A 25,302-nucleotide genomic window follows, 5' to 3' on the forward strand; every position below is an offset into this window, starting at 1 on the left:
TAGATCCAGAACTGAGGGTTGGATCCTCTGGGGACGGGGAAGATATAATCGTTCTCAGACTGGATGCGCATGTAGTCGTTGCCGTCGATCCTCAGTACAGCGACTACTGGCCTTGCTACACAAACGCTTGAGGCTCCCCTTTTGCTCTGGGCGGCCCTGAATACTACGAAGAGCGTCATCTCGTTTCTCGGGCGGTACAGCGGCTTGTTGGAGAGCATTCGATCGTTCATCCCGTCAAAGCGCAAGAAGCCATCCTTGTACTGGGGTCGCTGGACGATAGAGTCCTGCAAGAAGGTGAACGGGTCCTCGGTTGCCGTCGTTCCCGAAGTGAATCTTGGCTTCCACTCCTTCACGTACTGCACCTGACTTAGTGAGCCCTCCCTCTTCACCGTGGAGGATCGCCTGGGATCGAGCCATATGAGCGGCTGGGGGAAGCTGAACCCGAACTGGTTCACCAGCCCCGTCCCGCTGTAGTTGAGAGCGTTAGGAAGCGTGCTGCTCTGTCCATCGACATCAACTCGGATTGACAAGCCGTCGACAAGCTCAGCCTGCGGGAGGACGCAGGTGATAGAGGTCGAGGCCACCCAGAACGTCTGTGTGCACCTTGTAGCCTCTACGTAGCCAACAGGGGTCGGATCCTTGAATCCGAAGTTGTTTCCGTTGATGGTGATGGTGTTGCCGGGGGTTAAGATCTCATGGTCGGGCTCTATGGCAGTAATCGTCGGGGCAGGCAGGTAAGAGAAGGCCTGGAAGATCGTTGCAAAGGAGCCCAAGACCTCGACGCTTACTGACAGGTCCTGTCCGCTCCCAGGGCCCACCAGGCAAGATACCGATGTGTCTGACGACCATGCAGCGTCCAAGGCCAGAGTGTTGCCGACACGACAAGTGAATCCTCCGTTCACATACTGCTTCTGAGCGTTGTTGTAGATCGAAAACGCCTTGCCCAACACAGTCACGTTCGCCCCTCCTGTCTGCAGGTACGTTCCCGAGTACTGCAACGCAGTCACCTGAGGGTTTCGGAGATACTGGAAGGCGACATCCCCCGCGTTGGAGGGAACCGAGTCGATGTTGAGGTGCATCGGCAAGTTTTGACCGCTTCCTGGTTGGAGGGAGCACAATAGCGACGAGTCTGAGATCCAGTCGAGTCCCTTTTGGGCCACGTTGCTCGGCTTCAAGCAGCTGATTCCTCCGAAGTCTCCGACCACCTCCTGCGGCTCCGCAGTCCCAAAGTTGTTACCCAGCACAGTGAGCATAGGCACTCCTCCGATGGACCCGTAGGCTGGTTTCAGGCTCGAGACGACGGCTAGGTCGAAGGAGAAGGCATGGTCCGAGAAGTTGCTCAGAATGGAACCCACGGAGACCTGCGGGTAAAAGAACTGGTTGCCAGAGACATCTGGAGGGAGCAGGCAGCCCATCGACGTATCAGACGTCCAGCTACTGCACTCGGTCACCTGCGACCCGTAGACCAGGGACTGGTTCCCTTGCTCTGGGCCGAACCCTTGCCCTAGAAGGGTGATAACAGCATCGTTGATGACAGGAGCGTTGCTGGGATGAATATCGCTGATGGAGGAAGGGTTGTAAGACAGGAGAGGAGAAGATTTTCCCACTATCCCCCATCGTATGACGGAGATCGGAACGTGCCCAGTCCCCGCGGGAGCAACACAGGTTGTCGAGCTATCGCTCTTCCACTGCACCTTGGAGCACAAGGTATCGCCCACCAGGGCCCTGAAGTCTGGCGGGGCCTTGATCCCAAAGTTAGAACCATAGACGGACACGACGCCACCCCCAGCCGGAGGCACAGAACCGGCCTGCACGTCAGTGATCTCGGGAGCATCGTAGGCGAAGCCTCCGGCTGCCGGGCTGATGGAGCCGATTAGGCCGTTGAGGTTCAGCCGGAGGTTGGAGGCGATGGAGTTCTGAGGCCCGAAGGAGCAGGAGGAGCTGGACTCGGAGATCCAGCTGGCGGAGAATGACACCTGATCACCAAGGTAGCAGTCGACCGAGTACCCAGTTGACAGGTTTGACTTGATCCCAAAGTTCGTCCCGAGGACAGTCAAAGTTACTGGGCTGTTGGGTGTAGAGTTCCTCGGAGTCACCGCCGTCAGCGATAGTGTGTCGTAAGAGAAGATGTTGGCTGCTGACGTCCTTCCGAACGCGAAGTCCAGCTGAATTGGTATCCCCTGACCCAGGCCTGAGGGCACCGTACACAAAACGCTAGTGCTGGAGATCCAGCGGCTCGAAAGAGAGTCTTTGCCGCCTACCTTGACTTGAGCTGAGTTGTCTGCTGTGCCGAACTGCTGGCCGATGATCGTCAGCTCGAATCCTCCGACCATCCGGCCGTTGGAGGGCTGAGACGTCGCGATGACTGGGCTCGCCCTGTAGGAGAACTTGACGTCGCTAGACGATGACTGCTGGGCAACGGTCACTTCAACTGTCCCGCTGCCGTAGCCAAAGGGGGCGCTGCAGAGCAAGGAAGAGTCAGAAATCCACATGGTGACTAGGCAAGCTGTGGGCCCAATAGTGGCAGTCGGGGAGTAGTCCATGGCCCCAAAGTGCGAGCCGGCTACTGTGACGATGAGCTCTGTTCCAGATACTGACGATGGGAATGTGCTTGGGAAGATTTGGCTGATGGAGGGAGAGGCTGATCTAAAAGTCAGCTGGTATGAGCTTGCAATGGAGTAGAATATGGTGACGTTGGACAGGCTGACTTTAAAGGTCGCTGATGGTTGCGGAGGGGAGGGAGTTGAAAAGGCAATATACACCTCGACAACGCTATCAGCTATGGAGATATTGTAGCGCGCCACATGGATGCTGTTCCATGTCACTGACAGGGCTGTCGTCAACACTGACGTCAACGCCTGAACGAAAGCGTCATCCTGCCCGTCCAGTCGGAGGACGTCAGTCTCGGAGAGGGAACCCACCAGCCTCATGAACGAAGTGCATCCCTGTACGTTCCCCACGCTGCAGCAGATGTCGTGCACGCCCACCATGGGAGGAACGACTATTCCCATCGATGAGTCGGACGTCCAGCTCGTCGACGTGGCGGAGCCCCCGATCGTGACAAGGATGTCTGAACCTTTCTGACCGAAGTTCGAGCCGTAAACCCTCACGTTTGTAGAGGTCACTGTGTTCCCAGCCGACGGCTCCACCACGGTGATCTGCGGCCTTGTAAACTGGAACGGAACCTTGGCACAAGACCTTGAGTTGTTGCTGGCCAGCACGATCTGAACGAAGGCGTCGAGGAACATTTCGTGCCATGTCGGGATACTGCAGGTCACTGCCACCTCCGAGGTCGCTGTCGCCGCGGTACGCACGACCGGCAAACCCGCCTGAAGCTTAAAGTTGGCAGAGGAGAACTCACATGCGTAGGACACTTCCTCCCTGAAGCCTGAGCCTGTAAAAGTGATGTTTGCGCCTCCCGCAGCTGGGCCGAAGGTGGGGCTGAGAGAGTCAACCCGGATCGAGCAGTTGAAGTTGTTTCGCACGCAGGAAGTGTTGGGACAGACGTCGCAGCTGTCGATGGGATCGAGGATGAGAACCTGAACAGTGAGCTGCTCGTTGGTTGACGGGGAGAGCTGCACAACAGTGCAATTGACACTCCGTGTTGACTGCAGGATCCCGTTGTCGATCACGTGCATGTCAAAGTATTTCCGTCCGCTCTCCCCGTGGTCCCACGACAAGCTCCCTGACACGGGCGTGAAGTCGACGAACTGGATCGCTGGCTCAATCGCGTCCGAGCAGGGGTTGTAGTTGAGCGATGCCAGATTGGCCGGCTGATCGCTAGAGCAAGTGAATTCCATGGTCATGGGGCCATCAGTACCGTCCACCCTCTCCAGCCAGATCCTGACATGGCCCTGCGACTCTGCGACGGAGTAAGAGGAGTTGACAGACTGAAGGTGGCCGTAGGCAGGGGCTGAGGTGCATCCGGATACGTTCCACTTGAGGCAGAGGTACCTGCGGGAGTTGCGGATCTCTGCTGAATCGAGGAGGCGGTTGTAGAGGATTATGTCGCCGAGCTCGATGCTGCAGTCGTTCTGCACGTCGAAGAGGGTCGACCTTTTTAGCAGGTGCAGCTTGGCAAGGCCAGGCTGATAGTCCGTGACGGAGTGATTGGTCTCGTTCACCACCTGCCCATCGACTGCAAGCTGGACAGTTGTTAGGTTGACCGTCAGGTCGATCAGATGAATTCCGTCGCCCAAGACGCCCGACCGCAGGTCGACAGCCTGGTCCCCGAAGATGGCAGAGAGCTCGCCGTCCTGAAGTTTGAAGCCGAACCCATGCGGTGGGACAGTGTGGACATCGGTATCATCTAAGATCCAACATGAAGCATTCTGAAGCATCGATTCCAGCACGAAGAAGATGGTGTACTCTTCAGCGATTGGCCGGAATTCGTTGGCCGCCATGTAGCTGTGATCGGCGATGGCTACCTTGGGTGGTGTTGTGACCTGACCGGAGAGGTAAGTCACGGTACTTGAACCTAACGAGTCAAAGGAGACGACGTGCACTGGGGAAAGTCTGCGAGAGCTCCACGAGAGGATGGAGGAGCAGGTCGACGAGTTGGTAGGATAGAAGCTTTCGTTCCAAGAGGCCCCGTACTGATCCTGGCATGCGACCGACACAGTGTCAGCGACCGATGGGTCCAACCACATCCATGGAACTGGTTTGTTCCTGTTGGTGCCCATTGTTCCGTAGATTATGTCCAGATTTAGGTTTCCCATCTCACAGAAGGCAAGATAGGCGTCGCTCGAAGAGCCGAAGTCTGGGTCAGTCAGATACCTTCCAATGGCTGCAGCTCGACCTATCGTTTCCAACCCGTTCTTGATGACCTGGCATGTCGGGGAGGAGACTTGGACGTCGATAGAACCGCTGCGCTGGAGGTGACCGGCAGGTCCCACAGCGATGGAGACGTTGACACTCTTGACGTTGTCAAACCAAACTCGGCTGACGCAGCGGATGCTGGAGTCTGACGTCCATTCCACAAGATTGCAGAGGGTCGACCCAAGGCGAATCTCCTGTTCGTCATGCTGAGATCCGAAGTTCTCTCCTCGGATGGAGATCGTCGACTGCCCAGCTACCGGCAGCAGCGGCAAGTCACTCGCGCTCTCTCCCCTTACAGACTCGATGGATGTGATGGCAGGGGGCGCGTACTTGAAGCCCTTGAACAGCGTTCCCACGCTGTCAGCAACTTGCACTGAGACATCGAAGTCTTGCCCAGCGAGTCTGGAGAAAGAGCAGGAGACAGCTGAGTCGGACGTCCAGGAGGTGCTGACACACTCTGTACCTCCCACAAGCACACGAACGGAGGGGTCGAACACTCCAAAGTTCCTTCCAAAGAGCTTAGCCTTGCTGGCTTGATAGTCGTACTCGATTGACTGTAAGTAGGGAGCCTCGTACCTCCAGGCTCCCAGCCTCTTCACGTGGATAAGCCCACGCACCTCCAGGTCGATGTCCTGCTGCTCTGAGCCGATCCCGGGGGGAACGTAGGCGAGAATCTGACTGTCGCTGGTCCAGTCGACCGACGGGGCGCTGGTACTTCCCAGCAGGACTGCTGTAATGGTCGAATTGAGGAGCCCAGAGCCAGTCAGGTTGAGGACTCCCTGGAAGATTCTGACCTGGGGAGGCTCTACGGTGTTGATAGCGGGCATGTCAATGAACTCAAGGGATGCCGGCCCAGTCCCCTCCACTCCATTCACCTCGACGGTGGGAGGAACGAAGCTCACGGTCTCGTCGAAGTTGACGGAGACTGTACAAGTGACCGACGTGTCTGACGCCCAGGTAACGTCCTGGCAGGGGAACTGCTGCGTGTAGACCTTGACTCCAACGTCGGTGGTTCCGAAGTTGCTGCCGAAGATGGTGACGTTGGTGTCGCCATGCCGATCGGCAAAGTTGGGGACGATGGTGGTCACCGATGGGATCGCGTACCGAAAGGAGGAAGAGCTTGCGTTGGGGAACGAGCAGTTCAATGCCAGAAGGTTGATAGCAATTCCTTTGCCTGTCCCCGGGGGGACCAGACAGCGGACTGAAGTGCTGCTGATCCAACTAACGTCCTCGCAGCGAGTCTCTCCAAGAACGATCTGGTAGTCCAGATCCCCAAAGTTGTTGCTGAAGAGAGTCAGATTCGTCCCTCCCGCTGTCGGCGCCTCGTTGCCCGAGAAGTCAAACACTCGAGGGGTAACCAGGTGATTCGTTTCAGCACACACCCTCGGAGCTTTGCTACCAACTCGGACAGACGCGTACAGCTGCTGATCTTCTCCCGTGCATGCAAGGCTCTCTGGAATCACGCATCTCAGCACGCTGTCGCTGACATACTGAGTATCCGAGCATTCCACGTCATCAAGGAGAACTCGAACCTTGTCGATGTCCTGGAGGGTTCCGAAGCCTCTCCCGTAGACCGTCAGGATCCCGTCAGCCAACAACTTCTGCTTCACCGAGGGGAAAGTCAGCGGGACGTCCCAGCGGAAGCATTCTGAATCGTTGTAGAAGGCGACGTTCTCCAATGTGCTGGTTGCGTTTGCCAGGGTCAAGTTGACGTTGAGACCCTCGTAGTCATAGTTGATACCAGCTGGGGAGACAAACGTCAAGCTCGAGTCCGACACCCAGGTCAGCTGAGACCCTTGCGAGCTTCCGACGGTCACCTTGCGACTGCTGTCGTTGTTGAACCACTTGGACGTCAACCCGAAGCTCGAGCCGTAGAGCGTGAGAGGCTGGTTGCCAGTGGTGTCAAGAGAACTGTTGGGGAGCAGGTGGGAGAGAGCTGGTGCCAAGAAGGTGAACGAATTGTCTTGAGGGTAGGCATTCCAGAAGTTCTCGCCCGGCGGGAAGGTCGAGCAGTTCACTAAGAACTTGACGACTCTGTCTGAGTGGGGCCAGAAAGGAGTTTCGCACACCAGCTCGCTGTCACTGACGAAGTGTGCTGGTGAACTTGAGTCAGATTCTTGGTTTGTGAAGGAGCAGAGGAGATCTGATCTGCAGGAGCCGAAGCCAAGACCTGAGACTGTAACATTAGCCGATCCCATCACGCTTGCCGACGCGGTTGACACCGTTGTGACGAACCGCTCGAAAGTGAAGGTTACCGAGGATGACTGCTGAGTGATGCAGATGTCGGGAGTCTCTGTAGCCGGAACATGGCAGATGAGATAGGAGGATTTCTGGTGAGAGTAGGAGATAGGAGAGGAGCTCACAAGCTTGAAGTCTGTTGTTGACTGTAAGGTCCAGACAGGTGTAGAGCAGGTGAGCGTAGATGAGTTGACGAAGGTGGCAAGAACGGACACATTGCCCCACGTGCAGGAATAACTCTTGGAGTGCAGGAGTCCCGCACCCCTCACGACAACCAACTTGCTGCCTCCAGCTGAAGAGCTCTCAGGCTCGATGGTCCTCCAGTACTCCACGACCTGCAGCACGTCGGACGCGTTTCCAGTCGGATAGAAGCTGAGGGGGCTGCGAATCTCCTGCCCTCCTTCCCACAAGACTCTGTAGATTTGGAGCCGCGCGAACATCAACGGAAATTCCCATGCCCCCCAGCTGGAGCAGCGGAGCAAAGTGGAGTTCAACCAAGTAGCGTTGGTTTGCACTGACGTGTTTGCGGGCATCGAAGTGTCGTCGGGAGTGAATTCACATACATGCCTCTCGTGCTCTTGGAAGCCTTGCCCTCGCACCTCAATCTCCTCGCCCGAGGCCAAGACGCTGTTGGTCAGCAGCTGGTTCCACTGGATGTCGTCCGGCCCGACGATAGTGAAGTTCATCTCGGAGATGTTGAACGACATGGGGTAGGTCGAGGAGAGTCCGTAGAGCTCGAAGGTCAAAATGCGGTCGAGCTGGTTGAAGACCATGTTGTCACATACCTGCACGCTGATGCTCTTCCGAGTGTTCTCGCCGAACCCGAACTGGAACCAGGCAAAGCATTGCTTCTCGTCGTCAGGACTGCAGAACGTGCAGTCGGGGCAGCCCTCGCTGTTGATGGCGATCAGAGCTCCTGTGCCACACTTGTCGCTGTAGAGAGGAGGTGGAGGTAGCGGGAAGATAGGTACAATCTTCCAGAACACGATAGCCCAGCCGTCGTTGCCCCCGACTCGTTCAACCACAACAGATACGTTCCCGATGCTCTCCTTCACGTTGATGCTCGCGTCGCTCCATGTGATCGCCCCAGGGTTCGTCCCCAACGCCGCACATGTCGACACGTTTCTCCGCAAGCAAGTCGCTCTCTCCAGCTGCGCCAGGTCGCTCGCGCCCAGCGCAGAGTCGTAGATAACGAATTCCAGCACGGAGCCCAGGAAACTCTGCGAGTTGAGACCGTTCTGGTTGCCGAGGACAAACCGTATGTTGGCAAGGGAGATCGAACTGCAGTTGAATGCACCCCCTACCGAGTTCACACGCAGTATACAAGAGTCAGAGCTAATGCTGAAAGTGATCTGGTTGTGCTTGTTGGGAACTAGCTCCACCTCTTGGAGGGGGATGTCGTCTCTGCTGAGAGCCATCACGTTGGACTGGTTGATCGAGAGCACGAGTCGCCCAGTCTCGCTCGGACCTTCAACCGAGGTAGCCAGGAGAATCTGGTCCTCCAACAAGCCTGTGTTTGCGGGAGGGGAGTAGTAGAAGAGGAGGAGTAAAGAGAGGCTCTGATTGTTGTACCTGTAGTCAGTGTACAAGAACTCCTTCCCGCTCTGGAACTGGACCACGTTGAGGGGGGTGAGGGCAGGTGCGGTTTCATAGTAACTCTGAAGGCTGACTTCTACCCCGCTCGAGGACGAGGCCCGAGACCTCCAGTACTGAACCCTCCTCGTGTCGTTAGCGTAGCCCTTGATCTTGTCCGAGTCCTCGGAGTTGAACCACCCGAACGGATTTCCCGTCACCCCAAGGTTGGACACCCAGTCCGGGAAGTAGGAGAAGGTACGGTACAGGTTGCCTGTCCCGTACCCCACCCTTACCTTGACCCCCAGGAAGGAGCCTCTGCCCGGGCTCACAGTGCACTGTAGGCTGGTGTCGGAGGTCCACATGATAGTCAGGCACTCAGTTGAGCCCACGTAGGCCATGCGATCGGAGCTCTCGGAGAATTTCTCCCCGACGATGGTGATGGTACCTCCCACGTCGAAGCGAACCTGCTCCTGCGAGCTCCAAGACTTCACGACAGGAGGCGGCAGGTACGTGAACGTCAGGCTCGTCTCCACGTTTTGGATTCCCAAGACTGTCAGGGAGGGCTGGAGGTTGGAGCATGAGCCTGTGCATTCTCCTATCGTGCACGCTATCGAGGTGTCGGAGATGGATTTGGTGGATGAGCAGGAGATGCTTCCGATCTTCATATCCAGCCCCTCGTCGAACCCAAAGTTGTATCCTGTCAGCGTTACCTGCATTTTTCCTGTCGTCGGCCCGATGTTGGGGTCAAGCCCTTGCAGCCGAGGAGCATCGTAGCAGAAGACGTTGGTGATGGAGGACTCAGCGCCTGAAGCGAACGCGACAGTGAAACCGTACGGGCCTCCGACACTGCTGACGAAACGCGTGGTGAGACTTGTATCCGAGGTCCACTCTATCTCGTGATTCTTGGGCCCGAGCGTGACAGTCGGGGAGAAATCCTTGTAGCCGAAGCAGCTGCCGAAGACAGAGACAGAGGAGGTGCGATTGGTCGGAGCATGTGATGGGTCAATGTAGCTAATCTTCGGCTCCTCGACCAGGACAAGGTCGGGAACGAACGAGTCGACGCCATGACAAGTGTCTTGTAGAGTGACATTGAGGCGCCTGACGCAGCTTTCCCTTCCTCCAGGCACATACGGGATGGTGCAAGTCATCATGGAGTAGGAGACCCAAGTCAGGTTGGTACACTCAATGTCGCGGATCCGCACGCTGGAGCATCCAAGGCAGAGGTTGTCGCCGAGCACTGTCAGCTCCACCTGGCCGTTGTTCCTGGCTGCGGCACCAGTGAAAGTGAAGACTGAGTTCAACACAGTCGCCTCCCCTGGGGTCTCGACCTTCAAGATTTTAGCCTCGTCATAGGCGAGAGAGGTCGCCCCCCGCTCCAGCAAGGCCTCGCCTGACGGCTGAGCACCCTCGCGCACCACCGAGACGTTGACCTGCCCAAGGGTCTGCGCGCAGGGGGAGGTCTTGGGCGGCAGGTGATAGCAGGCAATTGAAGAATCTGAGACCCACGAGGTGTTTTCACACGAGGCTCCATCTAGCGTCAGGCTCGTGGAGTTGGGCGGGGAGACCCCAAAGTTCTCCCCCAGCAGCTCCAGCCTGATGCCTCCGACTGCTGGCCCGTTGGGGGGCGAGACGCCGGTGACCTTGAGCGGGTCATAAGAGATGCTTGCTCGGCATGCCTCGTCGTCGGACACGATCATGGCGGGGCCTTTCCTCAGGAAGGCTGCAAACGAGGCCTCCACCACCCCTGAAGGGATGTTGCAGTTCAGCGAGCTGTCGCTCAGCCAAGTACAGTTCGTCTCCTGCTGGCCAACGAGCCCGAGCTGGTCCGAGCTGGAGAGGCCGAAGTTCTTCCCGAAGGCCGTGACCTGTGCTCCGATCTTGGGGACGGAGGAAGGGAGGAACGAGGTAAGGCAGGGCCTGTCGTAGCTGAAGATGGCTGTAGCTGTGGCCCCTGACTTGATAGCGCTCTGGATCTTAAAAGTACGTTCCTCCTTCACCCGGGGGGGAGTGAGGCAGACCAGGCTCGAGTCGCTGATCCACGTGGCCGGGGACTCGTTGCCATCCACCACACACGAAGATGAGTAGTCATGATCGCCGAAGTTCCTGCCGGTGACGGAGACGTTGGTGCCCCCAACGATCGGCCCGTTGGCCGGGGCGACTGCGGTCACGACCATGGTGTCAAAGGAGAAGAGGGCGCTGCCGTTCTGGATGTCGTACAACCTGCTCTGCAGCTGGACGTCAGCAGGGGGGTAGCCGGAAAATTCACATCTGACGTAGAGGGCCGTGTCGGAGATCCAGGTGGTGGAGAGACAAGGAGTGTCGGAGAACGACACGGCAAGAGAGTTGTCCTTGACCCCAAAGTTGCTCCCGAACACAGTCAGGCTCCTCGTCCCATCGTTGACAGGCCCGTTGGACGGCGAGACGGCCGTGAGCTGCTCAGGGGGAGGGAACTGGAACGCCTCCCCTGTGCCGCTCTGCGAGTCAACGGACACGACGATCTCTGCGTAAGTCTGCGCAAGGGATGAGAAGACGGGGGCGGCAACAGACCCCAGACAGGTCAAGTAGGAGTCGGAGACCCATGACACGTTCTGGCAGGGCTGCTGCTGGAGGAACACATCTCTCTGCGTGCCCGCCTGGTCGCCAAAGTTCTTCCCGGTCACGACGGCATGGAACTGTAAGCCGGAGACGAGGCGGAGGTCCTGAGGAGCAAAGGAGATGATCCTGGGGGCGTCATACGAGAACGCCTGGTCGAAGACGGCCAGCCCGTCCCAGACTGTCAGCCCCACCTGCTTCTCGTACCCCGTCCCAGGAGAGAACCGTGTGATGGAGATCGAGGAGTCCGAGCTCCAGTCCACCTGCCCTCCAGCTGACAAGCCGATGATCGGAGTCAGTGAGACGTTGGTGAACCCAAAGTTTGACCCTAAGACTGCGATCTGAGTGACACCAGACATCGGGATGTTGCGTTGGCTCGGAAGCATCGAGCAAGGAGCAAGGAACTGGAACCCGTAGGCGCCGAACTTGTTGTCGATTCCCTCCTCTCCCGGCCCGGTTCCCATGCCGAGGCGCAGGAAGATCGGGGCCGAAGTGCTGATAGTCCACTGCGGGGCCGTGCACCTGAGGAACTTGTCGTTAAGCACGACCACGTCTGAACGCGACTCCTGAATGCCGCAAACTTGCGAGTTTGACAAGTAGTCAAACCACTTATAGTACACGTTGACCTCCGTGTTCCCCTCGCACGCGTCAGATCGGCTGTACCATGTGCAGTGCATGGGCCGGCTGTACGCATTGAACCCATGGCCGTGAATGGTGACCTCGAATCCTCCGCCGATGGGCCCCGTCGAGAGGTTGTTGCAGCTGGGGGCGACCTGACTGGCGCTGATGTTGTACCAGAAGACAGGCTCTGTGAGATTGTTGTCCGTGATCGACACGTTGACGGCCTTTGACCCCTCGATGGCGAACCCTTGGAACTCTGAGTAGTACTCGACGATGGTCACTTGGAACTGTCTTGCCTCTTGAAGCAGCTCATTGTCGATGATATGCACTTCTAGATACTTGGTCGTCTCCTCCCCGTGGCCCCAGGCAACGACCTTACTGACAGCCACGAAGTCTTGGGAAGACTTGGCTGTCCTCTCAACGGTCTGGTAACGGATGGCGACAGCTCCGTCGCTGCCGTTGTACCTCGTCACTGGGATGCGGACGGTTGACGGCATGTAACTGCCGTTGAAAAGAGACCCCTCAGTGATGGTGTAGACCCTGTCTTGAGAGAAGCTGACGTAACCAACTTTGACGTATCCCGCAACGTCGAATGCCTCGGACTTCACCAGCACGTCTGCGTTCCACTGGGCACTCAGGAAGCTCTGGAGCTGCCCCTCGAACTGACTGGCCCCATCCTGGAGGACAGACCGCAGGCTTGCCGCGAGCACGGAGTCCAGCCGTGAGAACTTGACGTCGACAGTCACTTGCGGGTTGTAGTTCCACAGATTTTCTGCGTTCTTCACTTCCTGCAGAGAGGAGAGCTCTACTTGAGTCTCCTGCACCTGCGGGACCCCCATGGCAGCCACGAGACTCTGACGGACCTGGTCCACCACATCCCGTGAGAAGAAGTCCAGCGGCCGCCCCGTGACTTGCAGCCTGAGGCTCGCCACGAGGCAGGATCGCTGCCAGCGGAGACACATGACCCTCTCCATATCTGCTCGCTCCGACTCGCTGATCACCCTGTCAAACATCACCATCTCAGCTACCTCCCCAGCAAAGAAGCTCGGGACCCCCGTCTGGTTGTTCAGGTAGCGCGGGAGAACTCCAGGGAATGTGCCCAGGAAGAGGCTGGGGATCGGAGAGGCCAACCCGCCCGTTCCCCTCCTCCGGCAGAACGTCTGGATCTCGTACTTGGACATCAGGTAGGACTGGACGACCCCGAGGGCCTCAGGGCTGAGCAGCTCAGTCCACGTCATGTACTCGGTGATGCCTCCCTCCCACCTCTTCGGGAGGCTCTGAGATCTATCACAAGCCTCTACGAGGGAGAGCGTGAGAGAGTAGACGGTCAAGGAGGAGGAGGGGACGAAGGAGGAGTTGCAAACCTCAAAGTTCGCCTGCGCTGACAGCACGGAGACTGGGCAGGAGCTTCTGAAGCCTGGGACGGAGAGGTTTGAGACGGATGCTGGGTAATCACTTGTGGCGAACTGGAGACAGAACTGATCGTTGCTCACGAAGACTACAGTCAAGTTTCTCTGCCCTAGTACCGTAGAGAAATCCACGGCAGAGCCAAGGTTGACCGACGTGTACCGTTGGTTGGTGAGGATCAGAGGTCGGGCAGCCGACGAGCTCCAGTCGAACGTTTGACAAGCGCTGCAGTTCCTCCTGTCCCTCCACTGGAGGACTTCTTGAATGAAGTCTCCGTTGTTGTCAAGGTACCTGAGGGTCGAGATGGAGTCGGTCGACGACAGCCAGAGCTCAACCGCATCGCTCTGTATCGCGTCCAAGAAAGAGCCCGTGCAGTCTGACGGCCCCTCCGGGATGCACAGCTTCTCGAACGACGAGTCTGGCACGGAGCAGGCGAACTTGTCAAATCCTTTCTGAATGTCAGAGTCCAGCCAGAGGGAGAACTGATTCGCACTCATGACCATCGTGACAACGTGGAGCCCCTCCAAGGGAACCACTTGGGAAGACGAAAGATACCTTGCCTCGTCTCCTCCCACCACTTTCAACTTCCCGTCAGGCTCCACGAACAGTCCGACTCCCCGCTCTTGACCCGAGACAGGCACGTTGTTGCTGAAGACGAAACCCCCGTGAAAGGTAGACTTGATGTTCATCACAACCACGACCGAGACAGCGGGAAGAGCATCGAAGGAGAAGGTCGAAGACTGAAGGAAGTCATTGATGCCGTCGAAGCTGATCACCCCGGGGTGAACATAGGGACCTGAGCTCGAGAGCTCGCCCGAGTTGTCGTTCCTCACAGTCCAGGAATCGCTGCTTGCTACAAACGTTGGCTGCTTCTTGGCATCCGCCTGCTGCAGCACGATCCCACCTACCCTTGACCTCCACGAGCTGACCCGACCTGAGAACCCCTGCTGCATCAAGAGCGACTTCTGCCAAGTGCAGTACGGGCACGACGTCATGCTCAGGTTTGTGCCATAGGTCAGATACGCGTCCGAGGCATCCAGCCAGAGGACTGGAGGTGCATGGAGGACACCGAGGCCCCGGTGGCCCGCAAACTCCTTGCCAAAGTCACAGAGGACCACGAAGCCGGACCAGAGGAGCGAGTCTGTATTGATCATGTACTCCCCGCTCCTGGCGTCAGGCTCGTACCGGATGATCTCTGCGCAGGAGGAGGAGCTGAAGTTGAAGGCCTTGTCCTTGCTCGCCGTGGTGGTGAACTCCGAGTACGACTGGTGGAAGGTGACGCTCACCGTCCTTTCTATGAAGGATCCAGCAGGAGTCCGGCAGCGGATGGAGGAGTCAGAGATCCAGCTCGACTCGAGGCATCTGGTTGATCCGATGCTGACGACTGGCGTGTGATCAAAGGGAGAGAAGTTGTGCCCGAGGACCGTGACGAGCCCCCCGCCGCTCGACAAGGCGAAGTCAGGGGAGACGGCAGTGACGACGGGGCTGTCGTAGGTGAAGAAGTCGGCAAAGGTCGAGTTCAGCAGGACGCTCTCTCCAGCTAGCTGCAGGGACACGGCGTTGCTTCCTATTCCCCCGGACGTGACGCAGACTAGCGACGTGTCTGATCGCCAGGACGCCGCGGAGGTCTCAGTGGGTCCGATCCAGACCCTCGGGCTGTTGTCGTACGGCCCGAAGTTCCTCCCCACGAACGTTATCAGCTCATCCCCAGCTGCTGCTCCCGACCTGGCCAGCGACAGGATCGGCCGGTCCCAAGAGAAGACCGCATTCCTCTGAGACCCCTCCACGCACCAGGGGCCTTGGAGGGGGTACTGGTTGCACGCTGACCTCGCCCAGATCGCGTCCTCGACCCCCAGCCCTTGAGGGGTCAGGCACATCATGGCTGAGTCAGAGATCCACCCAGTCGAGCTGCACTGCGTCTTCCCGAAGATGACTTGGACCAGCTCCTGGTCCCCCGTGTACCCAAAGTTCTTCCCCAGCAGTGTAGTCTGCACTCCCCCGGCGGTCGGGAAGTTCCTGGTGAAGCCAGTGACGACGGCTGCGTCGTAGGTGAGCTTGTCGTAGAAGGTCGTCCAGGAGGAAGCGTTCTTGCTCTTGATAGAGATGTCAACCTTTGCCCTGCCCAGCCCTACAGGGGCTCTGCAACGGACCGAAGACGTTGAGAACCACTGAAGATCGGAGCAAGGGGAGTTCTGAATGAAAACTTTGACAACATCTCCGTACGCACCAAAGGAGCTGCCCGTGAGCTGCAACAGGACTTGCCCTGTGCTGGGGGAGTTGCTGGGCGAAACTTGGAGGGCGTCGACGGGAGCGAGGTACCTGAAGTCCGAGGACTGTGAAACAACATCTTCCGCCTGAAGCTTGATAAAAGGAGAGCTGACGCCCTTAGGCCCGTAGAACGCAGGCACAACACACGTGATGGCTGAGTCGCTCGACCAGGTTGTGCCCAGGCAGTTCGTGGCTCCCACTTGCAGTCCCAGGGTGTAGTCGGTGCTGCCAAAGTTCTCTCCGAAGAGGGTAACTGTCGCCCCTCCCTGATACGATGCTTCCGCTGGGACGATGTTGGTCACTGACGGGGCAGCAAAGGTGAACAGGGGAAGGCGATTTGGCTCCGGCATGCTTCGCTGCCCTCCGACCTCGACGTAGACGTTCCTTGTCCCAACACCTGTGATAAATTCCTTGGAAGTTCCGAGGTTATAGGCTGTTGAACACAGAAGAGATGAGTCTGATATCCAGATCGAAGAGAAACAGACTGTCGTGCCGATCGTCGCCTGGACCTCACCATCAGCTCCGAAGTTTCTTCCGTAAACTGTGACGTTGATGTCTTCGCCGACAGGCTTCAGGTAGGAAGGAGAGACGGCAGTGACAGAGGGAGGCTGATATGTCAGCAGCCGATCATGCTCTAAGTTGTAGCCATTGATGCCTAAGTTCAGCTTGAGGTTCGACCCCGACCCGTACGCCACCTGACAGCGGATCAAAGAAGTCGAGACGTACTCGATCGTATGACACGAGCTCTGCCCCACCGTCACGCTCGTCCCAGCATTGTAAGCTAGAGCGGACGAGCCTTTCATGGTGATGGGAAAGTTTCGCACATGCCATGGGTCAGGGTTGTACAGTCCTGGCGAGTAGGAGCCTTGGGACTCCAGCGATGGGCCAAAATGAAGTCCGGTGATGTTGACTGAGCTCCTGCCGGAGACCAGAAGAGGGTCGACGGAGAAGATCTGCGGTGGAGGGTACGAGACATAGGAGGTGGTAGGAGAGCAGGCAGCGTTTAAGCAAACGACCACCGGCAGATCTTTGCCGGCTCCCAGAGGACTCTGAACGGTGATCGAGGTCGAGGAGGCCCACCCAAGCTCCTGGACAGCCGTTGAGCCGATGAAAGTAGTCCTCTGACTGGCCGGGAGGCCGAACCGTGAACCAAAGATTGTGACTTGCTGAGACTGCGTGTCATTGAGCGGCTGCTGGTATTCCAACCCAGTCACAATGGGAGGGCAAAACCCGAAGATAGGAGAGGCTGGCTCCAGCTCGACACGCAGAGGAGGCGAAATCTCCATCTGGAGTGTAAAGTTCTTCACAGTCCCCAGCCCAGGTGATACGAGACATTCAAGAGAAGTATCGGACAACCATCGAGAGTCCGAACATCTTGTGCCTTCGAAGACGATCTCAGTACTGATGTTGGAGGTGCCGAAGTTCGTCCCGACAATCGTCACCCTTGCGGCATTCTCGCACACAGCTTCTGGCACCATGGAGAGAAATTCGGGCAAGTCATAGCAGAAGCTGGTTTGAACGGAGTGAGATACGTTGCCTTCCTGCGACGATGACCAGGTCATGGGTAAGTTCACACCCCTGCCAGCGTGAAGGTTGCAAGAGACGCTGCTGTCAGACGTCCAAGTGCTCGCACTGCACAGAGTGTCGCCAACATGCATCTCGAACTCGTAGTCTGAAAAACCAAAGTTGCTCCCGAGGATCGTGATGAGGACGTTTCCAGCCGTGGGGACATTTTGAGGGATCACTGAACTCACGATTGGCTTCTTCACATCATATATCATGGGGTTTGTTGAAACGTTTAGGACATCCACAGTCGTCCATGCGATCTGTGAGCACTTGAAGGAATAAGCGTAATGAACCGGCAGTCTCATGTTGTTCGGTCCATCATACGTTTGGAAAAAATAATCAACAGGTTCAAATCCCACCAGAGGCTTTGCTTCGCTGCACGTCACGTCGTTGTTATCGCCTCTGCGGTATAATTGAACAAAGCTTGTCTGATCTTGGCATGGCCATGCAGGCTGCTTGAAAGTGAGTAAGTTAGAGTTCTCAGCTCGATATGGATGCGTCGCATTGATCTGGCACAGTCCTTCACATTGATTTTGTTGCGTAATGTAGCACGATACGGAATAATTTTTACAGAGGCATTTTGACTCGCTGAATTGTGCGAAATATACATCGGAATCTCCTGCATTTTTAAGAAAGAATGTTATGTTCTGACCCCCTAAGAAATCCAAAGTGTTGACATTGAGATACGTCCAGGACGTCGGAGACACTGGGACGATTTGAAGCACAAATGCCTCGTTAGTGACTGTGAGCGAGCTTTCAAAAGTAGCATGACTGACTTGAAGGTGTAATTCGACTGTCCTCGAAGCCTCCGGATACTCCCTTTGGTCAAAGATGAACATTGAAATATACTTCTTTGCCGTATCGCCATGCTCCCACGCAACCTTCTGCGGTTTCTTAACGACCAAGTCGACTCCCTCTTGACAGCGCGTGCATTGGAATGTGTAGTCAATCTCAACATAACCATCACTACCGCCCGATCTCTGAAGTTCAATGTTGTAGTACCCGACATTTTCCCTAACAGTTCCAGACAAAGTTGTCCATGAGATGGAACCCCCATTTGCCGTACAATCTTGCCACCGAATACAAAGAATCCTCTCAGCCCTATATCGCTCGCTGTCGGTGAGCACTCTATTGAACACCATGACTTCTGCTACTTGCCCTTTGAAATATTCATCCTGTTGACCAGGAGTCGCCCCCACACCCAAAGTGAAGGGAAATTTAGATTGAAGAATAGACTCCGAATCAGGGGAGGGATCATGTGACAAAGATCTTGGCCCAAGAGAGATGGAATGCTGATCAATCTTGTCGATCTCCATGGTTGAATTGATCCACAATCGGAAAGTCTTGGGATCCGACTGAACTGAGACTACATGAGTTCCGGTTGCAAGCGTAGACTTGGAAGAGTATCGATTCTCTGAACCCACTAACGGCTTCACATATCCAGATTGATCGATGTACAAACCAAACCCCGTAGGCCCGATCGGAGGAGGATGGGTCAAATCGTTGTTACCGAGGATCCAAGCGCCTGAGCTGCCCCTTCCAGGATCGCGCTGAATGCTGAATGCGACGATGACAGTCAAAGAATTGTTGAAGCTCAGATCAAACGGCGAAGTATTAGAAAACGTCTGAAGGACCATAAGATCGTCAATGCCGTCAAACAGCACTCCTGCATCAGTGAAACGAGGCAGAGTCGAGGTTGAAATGGTGTCGATTCCATTTGTTTTCCTCAACAAGAGATCGTCGGGCGAGGATCGAGTCATATCCCCATCGAATCGATTCTTCCAAACATCAACATAAAGCATGCTTCCAAGGTATCCTGATGTCAAAACCAGAGGTTTCCAGAGTCCCGCCCTTTTGCCACCGTCCCGCAATGCATACAGCCAAATCACCGGCGGGGTACCACTAACCACGACATCTCGTTCATATTCGGCACTTACAGCTAAGGGCCTTCTGCCTGTGTGAGAGATTTGAGCTTCGTCTGAGCTCATTATTGCTTTTGAATTGCAAAAGTGTAGAAGGATTGAAAGGTAGAAAACCCTTCGAATGGTAATCAGATGCCTCCCATTCAAATTGGCGAAGCGTGAGTGAAGAGGAGACGTCACCCGACTCCTCCTGGCAGCACAGATTGAGCTGCTTCGTATCGAGCTGCTCTCAGGATCTTCGACAGGGATGTCAGGATCACCGTCATGGTCTGGTCGATGGGAGGAATCAATCTTCTGTAAGGAATCGGGGAGAAAGGAGTCCGAGGAAGAGCTCAGGGGCGGCATACCGCTAAGATGGGACATGCAGTCTCTTAGTTCGATCCTCCCTGAGCAGCGAGGCTCGTCCTGTTTCCAGTTCTCCTCCATCCCCTTCCCCTCCTCTGGCTCAATCCTGCGCATGGCGCCCCCAAGCGGGAAGGGGCGTGTCAAAGTCATCTAATAGGTTTTGTAGTCAAGATTGAGTGTCTTTAGTGAAATATTCCGATCTCATTATCGACGCTTATAGTCAAATCACCGTGAAAACACGACTATGAGGGTGCATAGTCAAAATTAGTGTCTGTAGTCAAATTCCCGTCTGTGGGAGTCCGGTCAGCGAGTCAGCCCCAGGCTTGCTCGCTGCATCCGATGGTCGAGATAGAACGATCGCATCAAGATTGACTCGTATGTGCAGTAGAAAATCGAGCTTTTCTGGTCCGACACTATCACGACTCGGCCTCGGAAACCTGAAACTTGGGTCTGGCATTCTATGTGACGATCATGATCATGCAATGATTGCGCAAGCCTCAATCGGTGCTTTGCAGCTTTAAATTTAGAGAGTTCGAATGTAGAGAAAGACAGAATATTTGGATATTAAAAAGTTGCAAGGTATCCGCCGGTGCTAAACAGCTTGGGCGGGCCCCGGCGAATTGAAGCAACTTGATTACTGAAAAAGAATAATGAACACTTGCAAATACTTTACACCTGTCATGTCGTGGTCAACTACAAGATAATATGCATCATCGAATCCGCCTGACCTCCATTGCTGCGACCGATGAAGACTTCAAAGAAATTGGGTCTTCTTCAATAGCTTCAGCGATCTTGAGAGCTTGCTTTGCTGCAATCCACTTCTTCCGTGCTGATGCAGTCTCATCAATCAAAGTTTCAACCTGTTGGAAATGATAGAAGAAGCTCAGCTAGGGTTTCTCTTCCAATCGATTTGTAACACCTGTTGCTTGATTGGAGCGAGTTGGTGAAGTGCCTCCTTTGCACTCAAGAATCCATGACTGCGCACTGCCTCAGTCATCTTGTCCCGTTGTGCCAAGGCATCTTTCAAGCGATCCTTCACTTGCACTACTTCTTTCCTTGCTTGCTGATAATCTTTGCGGGCGTTTGCTAAAAGTTTCAATCGGTTTTCTTTGATTGCTTGCTTTTCCTCGCGCAACTTTAGAAACTGCTCTTCCCTTTCCTCGCGAGCTGCCCTTTCTCGCGCCATTTTCTCCAAGTCTTCCTGGAACTGAGGAGAGACCATCCCCCCCGCATGCTCATTCACGGTCTTGGATTGCGCTAAGCTTTGTTGCAATGGCTGGCGAGTTGCAAATGATGCAGAGCTTTCCTCTACTCTCGTGTTCTGATTTTGGTGAGCACCAACATGTTTCTTTTCATTGACAATATCGTTTTGAGATGGAGTCGAACGAAGCAAGTCGTCCTCTTCATGTTGTTGATCGCTGTCCGTAGTTTTCTGAATCAAACGAACCAAATGTTCCACTGATTTCTTTTCCCACTTCCTATTGAGATCCTCTTGCTCTGAAATCGCTGCTTGTCGATCACGAAAAAACTTGATTTGCTCTGGCTTGAGTTGATGGCTTGCAACCTCCAGGGCAGCAGAGATGGCTGAGTCTAACCGAGGGCCATGTTTACCCTCGCCATCGTTGCTCATAGTAGCAATGGTGTGGCCTCTAGGAATCAAGGTGCATGCAAGAACAACGGACATCAAGAATGTCCCACCTGCCACTAGGGTATAGAAGCGCTTCATCTTTCCTGTATCGCCATCCTCGTCTCCCCCTTCCCCTGCCCCATACCGTCGCTGCCTAGCCGACATGTGAGCCTATTTCTGGAAAGATGACACTGAGGTAAGAGGGTGATGATTTGGCATTCGGCCCGGATGCCACTGAGGGCCGGGCCGCCCCGGCCCCCGCGATGCCGCCGCGGACCGTGTCGGACGGACTGGTGACTCCGGCCGGGCTATACTCGGTGACCGTGACGGTGACCCTTAAAGTCACACTGTGACAAGTTAACTGAGTCAACTCCGATGATCGGCAGAGAGCGACGTGATTACATCAGTTATCATCCCCGCCGCTCAGTGGAACTGCAACCGGCCGGGCGGCCCGGCGGGCGGCTCGGAGGAGCCCCCCGCAGGCCGCCGCCGGCCCGGGGCCGCGCTCCGAGGCTCAAGTCATATCACTGAGAAGCAAACACCCACGTGGCTCCTACTCTGAGAGTATTTATATTAAAGACCTTAAAGACCAATATGCATAAAAGCACTAAAAATGCATAAGTGAAATGCAAAATCCCATCTATTTCGAATTTCATTACAACTTAAATTTAAAGACCAAAAGATAAAATGCATGAATACTATTAAAATGCATGATTTCTAAAAATACATTTACATATACTACTAGTGTACTATAATATATTCTATAGAATTTACAATAAAAATCTATTACCAGTCTGGTAAGGCCATTGCCATGCCCTTACGCAAGGGTCGCAAGCTTGCGTAGCAAGCACTAAGGCCATAGCACTGGCGTTAGCCATGTGCGTTATCTATAGCCACTCCTTTCAATCCAATATATGCTTTGCATAATCTATAAAAATACATATACTATATATATTCTATACATAGCGTTGTCGGGTCAAGGAACTTGCTGACAATTGGGATTTGTACCAGATCCAGGCGTTTTCCAGTACAAAATTGTGTGTAAGTAAAAAATCGAAGGATTGGAAGGTTTGAAAATCCATTTCCAGCGCTGCACGTTCAACGGCAACCGGGGGTAATTGAGAGCTTAGATAAGTAAACAGTTGTTCCTATTGCCTTTGCATAGGATCACTTAGGCCCTTGTATAGTGGAGTAATGATTTGTACCAGAACCTGATGGGTAGGCGTGGTAGTATTTCAAATATTCGAACCCAACGGACGCGACAGGGGGGTGGGGGGTACAGGTCTTGGTCTGGTACTGTAATGGGTACCTTTTAAAATACATTTAGCAGAGGGGGTCTCCCTCCCCATCTCCCTGCCCTCCGCACTTGCGCATCCCTATCCTTCCCTGTCCATGAGTCTCAGACTCTCGTCAGACCTTCCCTGATGACCCTCAACTTTCTTTGACGCTTCTGTCTGCCTTGTCCTTCCTCAACTTGCTGGAAATTCAAACTCTGAAACCATGCCCATGAGTTGACAAGCACTGAGTTTCTCAGTTTGAATGCGGGAGGAAAGATGATTCATGGAATGAAACTCAGTGGTTCATATTTCAAGCTGATGGATACGAGTCGTATAGCACTGGCTTATGACTGTCATTTTACTTCTCAATGATACAGCATCACGAACTTGCTCTCGATCCATCAGTACTTGCAAAGGGTCATTTTTCAGACAGAACTTCGAGTCCATCTTTATTTTGCGTCGATCCACACGATGACATCTGTTTGATACACTATGTTTGATGAATAGCAAGAAAGCAAGGCTGAACTGTGCACCGCTTGACTGAATTTTCTACAATACTCTTCAATTGTGTAAGAGAGCATGTCACATGTAATCATACCAGGCAAACAAGTCACAGTATCGCTCCAAACCGCGTTGTGCTTAAAACTGAGACTCTACATGAAGATGTTATCGGACTAGTCGAATGATGTACAACTTTATGGTGATACGTGGTTTAGAACTGTTGCAAAGCGGACATGGGAATATGTAGCGGCCTAGGTGATGTTTTCAACGTACTTCAATAAAACAATGCCAAGTTGTTGCTAACAACATCATCATTTTTACATGAGCCTGCATGACCTGATGTACATGTTAGAGAAGTCGATGCTCATTCATCAAAAGAGTGGTTAGACAAGAAACTGGTAGATGCTTCTGCGCAGCATTCTTGTGTATGTGGAATCGTGCACACTCACCGTCGTGTGGAAGTGTTTGCACATTCTTCTGCGCAAGTCTCATACATTGTCCTTATCATCTGGAATGGTTGACTTTTGCTGCAAGTAATATGAGCAGCGCAAAGTTGGCAAACTTATCCATATGGTTGGAATGCCGGCGATGCATTGCAGCCTGCATAGCACCTGAGCGCTTTGTTCCACTTATCGCTTGGTTCCAAACAATTGATGATATCGCAGCATGCAACTCGCATTGACCCAAGGGTGTCAAGCGAAGAAAAGATCAGGATGATGGAAGGGCGAGAATGCAGCGAATAAGAGAAGCTGGTCAGGCTCAGTTTACTTTGTGTAAGAAAATGCCAATGCTTTGTACATGTTAGGTTACAAAGAAAGAGGCAAGAAAGCTCTGGTATGATACTCGAGAAGAAAGATTTATTCAAAAGGGTATGTCCATTTTCATCTGCATGATTCAATCGGATCCAACATCAATTAACTGCTCCTGATACCATGTCAGTCTAGTCACAACAAAGATATCAGCACCTTGAAAATTTCTTGCTTCGACTCGAGGTGAAGGAAATGAAATATGATTTACAATGCTATAAGGGGTATCGTTTTGTCGCTCAAAGCGTCTTGATTGTAAGTCATGAAATAGAACACGACATGCAATCAATTTGCAAGTCATGCCTTCATGTGGTACCTCATCACTGCCATTTGATGAATGCACTGGTATTCCTTGAAACTCTTTACATGCCTTGGCAATACACTTGCATATTGCTCAGACCGCCCTCAAGCCCGACTCTTTGCAGCAGATTCCTATGAAATAAGTATAGATCATGCTGTCTCCGTGACATGCTTCATGACTTCCTACTTATTGCTCATGAGAGTCAATGTCATCCATCGTACAGCGCCACTAGCGGACGGTCCGTGCAGAGTACTACTTATTCAAGCTGCTAAAATCTATGATGATCAACCCTCTTTACATGTGTTTGCAATCACAGAGATGTTTTCAGACTACTGCGCTCACACCAGATTCTGCAGGGATTGCCTCTGCTTGTCCTCGTCTGAGCTCTCCTGCTGCAGATGAGTCACGTCTGCGTAACAACATTCACTTGCTAACCTTGGATATGCAACCAGGGAAGGGAAGGGGCAAGGCTTGAGAGCTCCCTCTGATCTACAAGGGTGGTCTATGTTGGTCGGAGGCAGGGTAGGGTCCAAAACTTGACCCCATCGGAGAAGGCACTTTCACTGGGAAACAGGTGGGTCCAAAGCATCATAGTTTGAACAGGGGAGGTACCGCATAAACTATTTTGGTACAAGTTTTCCTAACAGTACTTGAATATGTACCATAAAATTGGTACTGTTGGTACAATTATTTGCTACCAGGAAGTACCCTACCCCCTTAAACAGGTCCCAACCAATTTGAATCAGCTCCCAGCCGTCTGACCCACCCCAGACCCCAACTGCCATTTGCTATTCACATGTGTCGAAGGATACCCCCACAGAAAACTATTGGAAACCAGAGGGGTCAGTTGAGAGCGACAACGCTATGAGAATTTACAATAAATCTATTACCAGAATGATAAGGCCACCACACCGCATTTAGAAGAAGGTCGCCAAGTTTGTGAAACAAACCATAAGCCATAGCACTTGCGTAGCAATGTGCGTCATCTATAGCCACCCTTACAAACCTCCATTATGCTCTCAAACATATACTTTGCATAATTTATAAAATACATTTACATATCCTATAAATATCCTATATTCTTTACAACAAATCTATTACCAGTTTGGTCAGCCATATGCATCGCCCTTACGCAAGGGTCGCAAGCTTGCGCAGCAAGCACTAAGGCCTAGCACTGGCGTTAGCCATGTGCGTTATCTATAACCACCCTTACAACCCTCCATTATACACCGTCACACATACTTTGCATAATTTATAAAAACATATATCTTACATTAAATATCATATATTCCACAATAAAATCTATTACCAGTCTGGTCAGCCATCTGCATCGCCCTTACGCAAGGGTCGCTACAAAAACTACTCCCTCTCTGCAAAATATTCCTTAACAAAAATTTCACAGCACACAAAAATTATTCACCCTCAACCATCCTCACCC

The 25,302-nt window shown here is 53.9% G+C and overlaps 1 protein-coding gene across 1 annotated transcript; it reads right to left on the bottom strand.

Annotated features, from left to right (window-relative positions):
• Positions 1-20,021: 20,021 nt before the first annotated feature.
• Positions 20,022-21,144, bottom strand: GUITHDRAFT_106616 (hypothetical protein; the record flags this gene model as incomplete). Its single annotated transcript, XM_005834551.1, has 3 exons — positions 20,022-20,027; positions 20,081-20,212; positions 20,272-21,144. The coding sequence occupies 3 exons, from the start codon at positions 21,142-21,144 to the stop codon at positions 20,022-20,024; spliced, it is 1,011 nt and encodes a 336-aa protein (XP_005834608.1).
• Between the last annotated feature and the right edge of the window lie 4,158 nt (positions 21,145-25,302).

Source organism: Guillardia theta (genome assembly GCF_000315625.1).
Source record: "Guillardia theta CCMP2712 unplaced genomic scaffold GUITHscaffold_25, whole genome shotgun sequence".
NCBI classification, from domain to species: Eukaryota; class Cryptophyceae; order Pyrenomonadales; family Geminigeraceae; genus Guillardia; species Guillardia theta.